This window comes from Triticum aestivum, chromosome 3D (assembly GCF_018294505.1).
Source record: "Triticum aestivum cultivar Chinese Spring chromosome 3D, IWGSC CS RefSeq v2.1, whole genome shotgun sequence".
NCBI classification, from domain to species: Eukaryota; Viridiplantae; Streptophyta; class Magnoliopsida; order Poales; family Poaceae; genus Triticum; species Triticum aestivum.
This window is the reverse complement of record NC_057802.1, coordinates 609,372,878-609,384,740: the sequence shown is the minus strand read 5'-3', so window position 1 is coordinate 609,384,740 and position 11,863 is coordinate 609,372,878. Positions and strand designations below refer to the sequence as shown.

General features: G+C 42.6%; 1 protein-coding gene and 1 non-coding gene across 2 annotated transcripts; both read right to left on the bottom strand.

The window, feature by feature from the left end:
- Positions 1-2,072: 2,072 nt before the first annotated feature.
- Positions 2,073-2,156, bottom strand: TRNAL-UAA (transfer RNA leucine (anticodon UAA)). The gene has a single exon. It is a non-coding gene; the product is annotated as a tRNA-Leu (tRNA).
- A 181-nt stretch (positions 2,157-2,337) lies between these two features.
- LOC123080940 (BTB/POZ domain-containing protein FBL11) lies at positions 2,338-8,770 on the bottom strand. The gene is made up of 18 exons (XM_044503889.1): positions 8,504-8,770; positions 8,286-8,412; positions 7,869-8,004; positions 7,740-7,789; positions 6,958-7,046; positions 6,756-6,864; positions 6,565-6,601; positions 6,299-6,444; positions 5,390-5,924; positions 5,022-5,294; positions 4,762-4,907; positions 4,026-4,364; positions 3,706-3,946; positions 3,578-3,633; positions 3,181-3,261; positions 2,966-3,010; positions 2,805-2,873; positions 2,338-2,699 (listed from the first exon to the last, which is right to left on the bottom strand). Exons 1-18 carry the CDS (start codon positions 8,734-8,736, stop codon positions 2,508-2,510), a joined length of 2,904 nt encoding a protein of 967 aa, XP_044359824.1. The 5' UTR covers positions 8,737-8,770; the 3' UTR covers positions 2,338-2,507.
- Positions 8,771-11,863: the final 3,093 nt, after the last annotated feature.

Here is an 11,863-nt window from a genome sequence, read left to right as displayed (position 1 = left end):
GGTAAGGGAATATTCTCTCTCCCTGTAGAAGTCCCGTAATAAACCGTAGGTGTACTAGGGCCTTTTTTTAGCCTTCGCATGCTCAAGGAAGCCGGTTGATTACCAATGGAATACACTATATGCGTTCTATACTAGAAAGACTACCTATGTATGTTGATAATTGGAAGAAGCTAGATTGTATAATTAGACCATAACCATGGTTTCAAAAGCATGCTATAGCATTTAGAAGGGTCCTGTGTTAAGGGACTTTAGGAGAGGTCTTGCCTATTGACTAAGGATCCCGGATCTAGAGCTCGATGGGAACAAAAGATACAGTTAGTTCATAATCAAAAAGTAAAACTATAAATCCATTGATCTAGAGCCTTCAAGCTCATTCTGCCTGTAGTGAAGAAAACTTAGCCACCGTTTCTGGCTGGCCCTTAGATGTATCCAATTTTTTTGTAATTCTCTTGCCATCGACCACCAAAATCTCTAAGTTTTACTGTAGTTACAACCTGACAATTGGTATTTAGAGCTCGGTTCAGTCATCGGCGACGAGTTTGGTTCGGACACAAGGAGTTGGGCCGGGGTTCCCATAAAATCCTTCTCTTTGACCTTTGATCCCGGCGCGATTCACTCGGGTGCAGATTTGGCTCCATAGATGTCTCTAGCCATGACCTTCTTATATCTCCCTGGGTATTGTTTCAGTCAGAGAAAAAAGTATGTACAGCTGCTAAAAGCCTAAAACACGTATGCTTGTCAGAGAAGATTTTTGCCTCCTGGGACCAGAATTTTTTAAAAAAAATCTGAAAGTCATTTAAAAAAAAAATGAAAATAAATACACAGGTACTTGGGGATGTAAACTACATGTGTGTATAAAATTATATTATCAAATATGTTTTGGTGTGAGCTGTACAAAAAAACAAAATCATGTGTTTTATAGTGGATAGTACGTGTGATACAAACACATGATTTTGTCATTTTCCTGTAGCTCCCATGAAAATATGTTTCACCATGAATTTTACAGATAAATAGTATACATCCATTGGCAGTTCAAAAAAAGTATACATCCACTGGTATGTGTGTATTTTTTTCAGAATGTTTTGGACCTTAAAAGTCAAAGTTTTAAAAAATTTGAAAGCCGGGCCGGCTACATGGAGCTCGGGAGCCAAACATAATTTCCGCATGCTTGTATGCTATCATGTATTCTCAGTACGTATGTGGTTCTGCATCTTAACATGTTGGTCCAGGATTTTCCTCCAGCATGCAGCCTCGCGTGTTCAATTAACTAAGATGATACCCCAAGCGTTGATGTTGGAATCGGTTACAATATATTTCAATAAGATTTGATTGTGTGGAATATAAATATTTAGATTAATAACACGTGAAACAAAATTCAAATTACATACGACTTGTTATATTTGATACTATAAAATATAAGGGAATAATATAGAATGAAAAAAAAATGTCATGCATGGTCGCACCACGTGATGGTGGTTCTTTTCTCATGCATGGTTGCATGTTGAATTGAGACTTATCGCGTTCTTAATTGTATGATGACCTGACTTGTTTGCATGTCAAGATAAAAAGTTAGTTGAGACCACTTGCTAAGGTATATAGGATGAGTTGTGAAGAACCCTTTGATATTGGACACTACCACAAAATGTACTAGTTAGATTGCTGGGGTTTTGAAAGAAACATCAACGAATGAGGACGATCTCTAATTATAATAGAAAAAATGATAATGTGCTAGTATAGACAATCTTCCTTTAATTTAATATATACACGTAAAAAGAAAGAGAAAAAGAGATTCAGAGTGTTAATATATACACGTAAAAAGAACAGAGAAAAAGAGATTCAGAGTGTTAATATATACACGTAAAAAGAACAGAGAAAAAGAGATTCAGAGTGTTAATATATACACTTAAAAAGAACAGAGAAAAAGAGATTCAGAGTGTTAATATATACACGTAAAAAGAACAGAGAAAAAGAGATTCAGAGTGTTAATATATACACTTAAAAAGAACAGAGAAAAAGAGATTCAGAGTGTTAATATATACACGTCAAAAGAACAGAGAAAAAGAGATTCAAAGTGCTGGCTGTGGGGTTCGAACCCACGCGCAGCTTGACTGCAGAAGATCTTAAGTCTTCCCCCTTAACCACTCGGGCAAACCAGCTGCTTTTGCCATATTTCAAATCCCGTGCTTACATATACCTTATTCTGTCGCACCAGCATAGCACATTTATGGACATGTTTCCTTTTGTATATCAATAACATAAAAAAAATGCATGGCTGTCATCTAAATGATGATATTTCAGGTAAAGCTTAGCTAACATGCGTCTAGGTTAACATATCTGTAAAAAAACGTGCCATTCATATTACTATAAAAACCTTCAAAACAACGTCACAAAACACTTTTGTTCCATTTTCCCGGTTTCTCTGCCAAATAATTGGACGATTATGCAAGTAAAGATAAATTGTTCTACAGTCTTTCTCTCCAAAGAAAGAAAGAAGTTCCGTTACACGACTAGAGTCTTTCTTCCACTACGGTGGTCGTCAGCTGCCGGCTGCTCCACTCCAGCACGATGGTCTCCCTGTGCTGCACCGGCTTCCGGTTCGAGCTCGAGGAGGACGCCTCCCCAAAGCACGACCTCGCCGCCGCCACCGACTTCTTGCACCTGCTCATCCTCACGCTCCTCATCATCTTCCCCTCCGGAACCTTCGAAAACAGCGGCAAAACATGTCAGCGCATAGATCCTCTCCTCTCTGAATCTATCCGAGTAGCTTGCTTTGGGAAATCTTTTGGGGGTGCTGTAATTCTCACGTTCGGGGTGTCGTAGCCTCCCTCGGACGCGTCGCAGAGATCCAGCGCCAGCTTCCTTAGGAGCGGTAGCTGCGATGGGGAGCAAATTAGTGATGGGTTGCAGTGGTGCAAAGGCTGAATGTGTTGTAGATTGGAGACGGCAGATGGATGTAGGTACCTACCTCTCTGATAGCATCTGTTATAATGGTTCTTCCAATACCTCTACCCTGCAGTTTTCATTTTCAAGATTCAGAAGAAAAAACTCTTCACACTTCGAACTACTTTAAGCTGGTTAGGAGGATATTCGAATCTTTGAGGGTAAAATTCTTGCTTCTTCCGCTGGATTATTAGTTGTGATGGCTCGATTGAACATAGGTATGGAGTTTTTCATACTCACGGTGTGCCTAAGTAAGACTTCTTCCAAAGCTTTACAATCTAAAATAGAATCAACCCCATCAAGTGTTATCTGACCACATTCCTGTATATCAACAAACATGAGGTCCGTAAGAGACTGGATTTAGCAGAGAAATCCACAGTTTCAGTGTCCAAATAAAAACTATAGATATAAAGTACCCCCATACAGATATAAGTAGGCATGTAAATTTGGAACCTTGAGTCTACCCTCCGACCCTCTTTACTTCAACCAAATGAATTACATTTTCAGAATTCACTTCATTTTTGAAACTTTTAGTTCAATTGGTTGAGCTAAGTAGGGTCAGAGGGTACCCTATCTATATTGGCACCCTTGGATATGATTTTACGCACGTGCGCCACCACAGTTAGTTCATGCATACCTCAAGTTGTAAACATGCCAAGTTTGGCCACCCAGAAGAGATTATCTCTTGAGAGCCTGTGGGTCAAGAAAAACTGGAATCAACGAAATAACAAATGGGTTCATATAATGAACTTAAAGTAAACTTACTGGAGTCAAGGAGTTTGCAACCAGACAGCAAAAGTTCAACTAAATTGCAATTCTGTGTAAGAATTGTCAGATCATCATTTGTGATCCATGGAGTAACCCACTGGAGCCGTAATATTCTTAACGCTGGTGCCATTGTTTGAAAGCTAAATGAAGTCAAATTGCCAAGGCAATAGTGCAGGCAGAGCACCTGAAGATTTGTTGACGATTCCAATAGATTTCTTACAACTCTGTCAGAGATTACCTGGATGCAGATCATACAATCATTATACAGTGAAAGGAACAGGTAGTTATATTATTTAATAGTACAGAGGAGGGCACACCTGAAACCTAAGAACCAAAGACTCGAGAAACGGGCAGATCTCAGGAAGAGCATGCAGGATATTCTCTGGTAATGTTGTGCCAAGGCCAACTGTCATCCTCCTTACTTTACTAAAAGAAGGAATGAGGTCATCAACTCGAACAGGGCAAAATGCCCAGCCCATTTCTACATCCTCCAAATAGCACGTACTGGTTATCTCCTGAAGAAACCTGCCATACTTGTTACCACTCGTGGATTGTACCTCACCCTGTTCAAACAGCAGGTTACGGCATCCAGCTGTTTTCAAGCAGCTCAAATTAGAGTTTCTTCGTATAACTGGTGCCAATGAGACCATAGAAACCTGTAAGTTCGTCCCAGGAAAAAAAACATAAGAACCAGATATTATCATATTAGTGTGCACAGTGATGGTTCTGCCATGCCATAACAATAAAAGAACTGATTAACAGTGAACTAGCACTGCACTTTCAAAGTTTGCCCTTTGCAGCCATCAGAGCAACACACTTTATATAGTCCTGTCATTCAATTATAAAAGCACAAAAGTTTATCATCAAAATCCTACGTTCAAAGGGTCTACAGTTTGTTATGTGTTCTTGATAAAAAATATTTGGAAAATCTGTAATATTGTTGGTCTATAGTTCCAAGCTCAATATTTGTTCAATCAACTAAACAGTGTTTCGTTCATAAGAAGATTACAATATTTATTAGGAAAATGACATTCTTTCAAAAAAAAATCATACCACAGTCTCCGAAATATCAAGATACTCAAGTGAAGAGCCAACAAAGTTGCAGAGAGCACCATCTGCAAGTGATGTCTCCCTTAAGCATAAGGACTTCACAATATTCATATTACTCACTAGCTGGGACATAGCAGCACAACTAATACCTATAAATAGAAGAACTCACATTACCCAGATTAATCATGCCAAGTCATTGCTCAGTTGCAACAGAACCTTGGATAAGGAACAAAAGGTATGATTTTTAAATATTTAATAATTACCTTCACAGCCTTCCAGATGCAATTCTTGCAACCTAAATGCCATAACATGAGCATGTTCATCCTTATGGTAAGAAAAGCTATCTGAAGGATCCAATGAGCATAGGGTTTGAATTGAATGATTTCCAAACGATGTATAAGAAAGAACCATCGAGTGCATTTTTCTACAATTCAACAGTAGTGTAGATATACCATCGTCTGTCAACAGGGTGCAATGTTTAATGTTTATATAACATAGAGAGCTTTTCAGCATGGATATCTCCAGCAAGTTCATATCTGTACACAAAGACAGACACAAAATAAGAAGAAACCCAGTTACAAGGTCGCAAATAAAATATGCATACTTTTAAATCACAGGACATTTCCCATACCAGTAATATCATTTCGGCCTTCCAGTATCAATTTTGATATATTTGAGAAAACTGGGTTTCCTGAGGTCCCATATAATCCACTTTGCATGTAATAGCTAGATAGATTTCGATTCACGTCACGCCGTACTTCAGATCTAGAAGATATAATCGAGTACTTGGATAGTATAACGCTTGTATCAATACTCAAATTGATTTCATTAATCCATGGGCATCTCAGTAACAAACACTGCAAATCTTCAAACTGAAAGAGTAAACAATAGGAAGCTATGAACGTCCTCAATTCTGGAAATGTCCACTTCATCCATAAAATTACTGCACCAAAATGTACATTTGGACATTTGGAGAGATCCACAATGCGTACATTTCTAAATGACAAGGTTTTAGCCTTCTTCACCAGCCCATTGTAATGGTTCAAACATCCGTCGTTAACATCGCTCACTATAGTTCTCTTAAATACAGCATCTAGATCAGTGGGGAGCGCCGATATGTATAGGAATTGCGTAGTTAACTGGGGACATCCCGAAAGTACTATTTTCTGCAAAACAAAGTCATCTTCAAAAGTAGTGTATAATATCCGGAAAAGGGAGAACCAAAGTAAAATTCAGAATGCAGCACAAGATTATTCCAGCTGTCATATCGAATCACATGAAGCTTCTAAGAAGATTTATATTCAACCTAAAGCTTTTCAAAAGTGCCATATAATGGATAGTACATATACAACAGTCGTTCGAAGATGGAAATTTATGAAGAGGTTGTACCCAGTTTGGATATGGTTACCCAGTTGGGAACGTAGTATTATAATTTTGCGAAGCAAGAAGAGGAAAATAGTCATTTTTAAAGACCACAATTTCTAGATGTTTCAGATTTAATACGGCAACAATAATGCACGGAAGTGGGTATGAGGAAAACCTTGGAGTATTCTGTTAATCGAATACGGTAACTATCCAAGTTGTCATCGGTAACTGTATGCAGTAGAGTTTGCAAACTGTCCTTAAGCAGATTAAGAATCATACATACAGCATTGTTCCCAAATTCAAAGCAGTTTCTCTTTGTACCTAAAGTAGGATTGAAGAGTCAGAACATAATGCATGAAAGAGAAGTGTGGGGATTGTAATATAGAGAAAGATAAATTATGAAATTGCATAAAACAAGTGCTCCAAACCAAGGAGGCATACCTGCTGCAAATCCTAAAGGTAAAAGGCATACCCTAACCTGCAAAAGAAAATTATATACGTCAATGAACATGGCCAGACATCTGCAACCAAATTGTACTACAAATGTGTGTGCATAGTCAATAAATATGCCAATGTAGCAGCAAGCTTTGATGCCACAAGTCAGGTAATACTCATGTTGCAGAAAGGTGCACCTTGCTAAGAAGGGAGAGTTGGTTATCTGCTGAGTTGGAGACTGATTGTTCACAGGATTGCCTACTTGCGGAAACCCAAGATAAAATTGCTTCACACAATTGCTTTTCACTGGAAATGGTCAGGAAATCCATTTTTCAGCACAGAGAGGAAAGCATAGCAATCTGGCCACAGAAAAAACATTGAAAATACATAAAAACAGACCTATCCACAGTCAGGTGTGGGGATTCAATGGTGGAGCACAGCAGATCATAAGGTATATGAACAAATGACCTACTGGAGATAACTTGTACCTGCATGAGATTCGCACAACAGTAATTACAAGTGAGCGACATCTCATGCCAGAGCGATAACTGTTGAAGAACATAATGGGCCTGTTTTTACAAAGAATTCTCATATGCACTTCTAATCAACTAGTAATCCTCACTTCTAGTAAACAGGTAAGTTGGCCTCACATTAATTAAAAAACATAATTTCGGAAAAATTGGGATGTCTTATAGAAAACAGCGCCGAATAAAGCAAAGACATGGTACGTCATATGTTTACCTATAAAAAATAAGCAACAGAGTAGAACAAATGCCAGATGTTAAGGGTGAATAGCTTTTTTTCGAAAAGAAAAGGGAATAGCTTATTTAACTATGCATGATGCAAAAAGGATGTTTCATTTATGTTAAAATCATGCAGAATCATCAAGTTTGACCTAAAGCAACCCCTGACTAAAAGTAGATGGAACTGCATATAGACATATTTCCTCTCTAATGGGTTCAATTTGGTGAGCTTCTACGTCTAAAAAGTGGGACAAACTTTTTTTTTAGAAGTCAACTAGAGATAATAAGTCATCAACACTGAAACCCAGAACGGTTCATTAATCTTAAACTGCTAGTGGAAGCAATAATGGGAGTTCGCAATAATGTATGAGCACATCAAAACCAAACACTGAAAACAGAAAGACACACAACATTGAAACAGAGTATAGTTGTACCTACAAAATTCTGAGCTAGATATCCTGGACATACGTCTTCAACAAAAGTAACCCCTACAACCACATAGAAAGTAGAAAAACATATGAGCAAAACGTTTTTCCAAGAAAACCATTACGGAAACATCACACTCACCGTGCTTTGGAGCGAAGTACCAGGCCTCGATTATGAAATCCAACGGTACCACCATGGAGGGATTTCGAGATCTCACGGTTCTGAACCACCTTTCACAGTCCACTAGAAGGCTCTCGACAGCGAGAAACAGAGCACCCTGAGCAGACAAGACATCATCGCACCCCCACATCAGAAGCTAAGCACCACAGCAGGACATAACTGAAGCCGTAAGTAAGCAAAATGCATCATCCAAATGACCACAGAGCTCAAGCACTCGAGCTAATTGGTAACATTAGTACATGAAAGCTGCATTCAAGGCTCAAAAGAAAAACTCTGAGCATGCTGATTTCACTAGGATGAGCTACTGACAAGAACAAGGAAGTTGCTGATTTCACTAGGATTAGACGGCGCCCACGCACAAGAGGATGGAATGGATACCTCCAGCAGCGGGAGGAAGTTGTGATGCGAGATCGCGAAGCTCGCGGGGGGCTCGAAGAGGTACCGGAGGACCTGCACGGCGGCGGCGAGGTCGCAGCTGATCCGCACGTAGCCGCTGCCCGATTCGCTGCAGCCACCGTTCAGAGAAATCGAGCTCACTCGCTTAGTCGCTTGCTTGGGAGATGAATCATTAGCTCGGGAGCTGGGCGTTCGCTGACCTGAAGCTGCCGCCGAGGAGGGCGCGGAAGTAGGAGGAGCTCTCGATGAGCCTGCTCCGGTCGGCGCGGACCGCGAGGACGGTCGGGGACGGGAGTGGGGCGGCGAGCGCGGAGACTGGGATGGGGGGAGGTGGAGGCGCGGAGGAGGGGGATGCTGCTGCGTCGGTGATCTCCAGGACCATCGTGTCGGCGGCGGCGCCGCCGCCGTCTTCCCCGTCGCCGGCGGAGGACATGCGTGGCTGGATACGGGCCGCTTGTTTCGAGTACGGCGGATTTGAGAGTGAGGATGACAGAAGTCCACTCTAGGTAAATACGGGCCGGGCCGGGCCGGTCCACAATCCAGCCCAAGCCCATATATTATCATCACCAAAGTTCGTGTATTCTTTCTGTAGCTTTATTTTTATTCTTGGGGAGATTTTTCTGTAGCTTCATCAACTCAACAATGGGGCGTGCTACGCGTCCCGGGTCACGAGCCATCGGAGCGCATCGAGCAGCCGAGTGATACCTTCATCATTGCAGCAGAGGTTTTTTAATCACCATAAATCTTCAATTCCAACAAATGATGCAAAATAAGTGTTGTAAAAATACATCACGGTTGTTTTCTTGTGGGTGTTCTATTTTGCACTATCTGTTGGAGCATTTAGTGATGTAAAAATTGCACTCTGGTGATGCAAATTTTGCTCGAGCCGCATGATCCCCACGTGATGTAAAATTTACTCTAGAGCATCAAGTGATGCAAATTTGCATCAGTTGTGCCCTATTTTACATCTAGAGCAAATCTCGAGTAAAACTATTTGTCCTCTCGATGATGTAAAAAGTGCTTCCGGCCTATTTTACATCATCTATTTAAGTGATGAGCATTGACGTTGACTTTGTCAAAGTATCAGTATAAGATAATCTTATTCTCACCGAAGTTCAAAGCACCTGTCTTAACCTATTATTTGTTTCTTTCTAAAAACTCAAGCAAAACCAAGCAATTTAGTACTCCCTTCATTCACAAATATAAAATACTTTGATTTCAATATGAAGTATATACGGACCGAATTGAGTGAACAAACATACTAAAACGTGTCTATATACAATTGGAAAAATGTAAAATGTTTTATATTTATGAACGCGGAGGTGAGGGTACTTTTGGTAGCGGTGCCCCGCCCAAATGAATTTGTTTCTTTTTTAGAAAAAGACCATCCAAGACCAGTCCTTAAAGAGATATTTTTATATAATGAATGTTTAAACATCACACAGGTGAGCTAGCTCGCTCCTTGCGAGCCTAACCAACAGGGCGCCCCCTGTTCTCAATGATCTGTTTCTTTCTAGCTACTAGTGTTCAAGACCATAGTCCTTCGCACCTTGTCTCGAGGAGGGCGTGGGTGACCCGCCCATCTGGCGACCATCTGCTTGTATAAAGAAACCAGGGTTCAAAACTTACTGTGTCAAATACACATAAATTGAAGGTCAAGGATGCGCTCCACCTTTGAAGAGCATGCTGAAGATGATATTGTTTGGAAGCACACGGTGAACGGTCAATACTCGGCAGCCACGACATACTTGGCGCAATTCATGGGAACTACCTTCTCGCCGACGCCGCATGCGGTGTGGATTGCTTGGGCACCGCCTAAAGTCAAGTTCTATGCGTGGCTAGCAATTCAAGAAAGGATTTGGACGATCGATAGATTGGTTAAGCAGGGTTGGCCAAATTGCAATATTTGCCCCCTTTGCAATTGAGAGCAAGAATCAAGAGCTCATCTTTTCTACAAACTGTAGATTCACTCTCCGTCTTTGGAATTTTGTCAATGAGTGGCTACACCTTGATCACATCGACACTCCCTCATGGCATCTTGAGCCCACGGTCAAAGATTGCTGGATCGGCCATTCAAACAAAAGCATCCCAAAACGTAAGGCTCGTGCTCCCTTACCATGCTCATTTCTTGGTCTATTTGAAATGAACAAAATGCAAGAGTATTCCGCAACAAGTCCTCTCCACCAACAAGTCATCTCCGCCAACTATCTTACTCAACAACATCAAGCTTGGGGCTTCACTTTGGGTAGCCGCGGGCGGCAAAAAGCTAGGGCCCATTATTCCGGGAGAGAATCAAATTTGTATTTTCGGGCTTGTAACACAAACACTCTATTAATGCATGCTGCAAATCTTTGCCCAGTTTCAGAAAAAAAAAGAGAAAAAAAAAAAGGCAGGCCCGACCCAACTAGGGGAAGCTCGAGCTAAAGAATCACAGATCAACATCAAAATCTGGGGAGATAGCATAAATGAAAAGTTGCAGGACTAATATAAGATTTCGGCTTAATTACTGAAAAAGGCTTTCGCCCCGCTTTATATATAAAGCAACAACCAGAAGTACAAAACCGGGTACAACACGCAACACACCACACACACCCAAGGCAAGATACAAGGGTGCCGATGCACCGCAACACTACCCAATCGACCACCAAGCACACTACCAAACACTTGGGGCCGACGAGGACCTTCCATGACCTAGCCACCGAGAAGAAGTGAAGCGGGACAATGGCGAAGCATGGACTCCAAGGCGGTGCCTTCAAGAAGGGCACGACACCGAAAGTCGCCGCCGCCCGATCTCGGAGATCAAGTTTTCACCTGAAGCAACATGGAGAGAAGAGAACACCATGACGGAGCCTTCATGAAGGAAACGACGCCCGCGGCGCCGCCACCGTCGGCCGGAGAAGACCGGGCAAGTTATGTACTCCGGTGTTAACCCTTTACCAAACCACCATGCTTCGCCAAACATCACCAACCATGCCACCCACGTGGCCATGGCTGCCCGACCGCACCCAAGACGCGCGCTCCGCCCACGAACACCGCGTCTCCCGCCGCCAGGGCCGCCGCCCAGCATCCAAGCAACTCCGTGAACACCCAAAGGCCTTGGCTTTGGCCTGACTGGCAGCCCCCGCCTATGAAGATGCCAACAACCGCCCTGCCTCAAACATCGCCAGAACCCCAACAAAGAGCACATAGCCGAGGAAAGGGGGAGGAGGAGCAGACGCATCCGGACCGGTGCACCCCTGCACCGGCGACGGGTGGCCATCGGGGCCTCCCATCCCTCCTGAGAACTCCCCACCGGACACACCCCCGTGTCGCCTCACCATGGCGCCCGCCGCAGCTCGACGCGAGGCCACCAACTGCAGCCCGCCCAACCATCGACAAGAAGCATGAAGCCAACCCGCAGCCAAGAGCACTCACCGGGAGAGCCACCCCGCGCCGCTCACCGTCGTCCAGGGGCCGGAATAGGGGAGCCCCGACTGGAGGACGGCCAGCTCGCACCACCAACACGCGCGCCCGCCGCAAGCCCGACCACTGCGCTGCACACAGCAGCGGAAGCTCCCGCG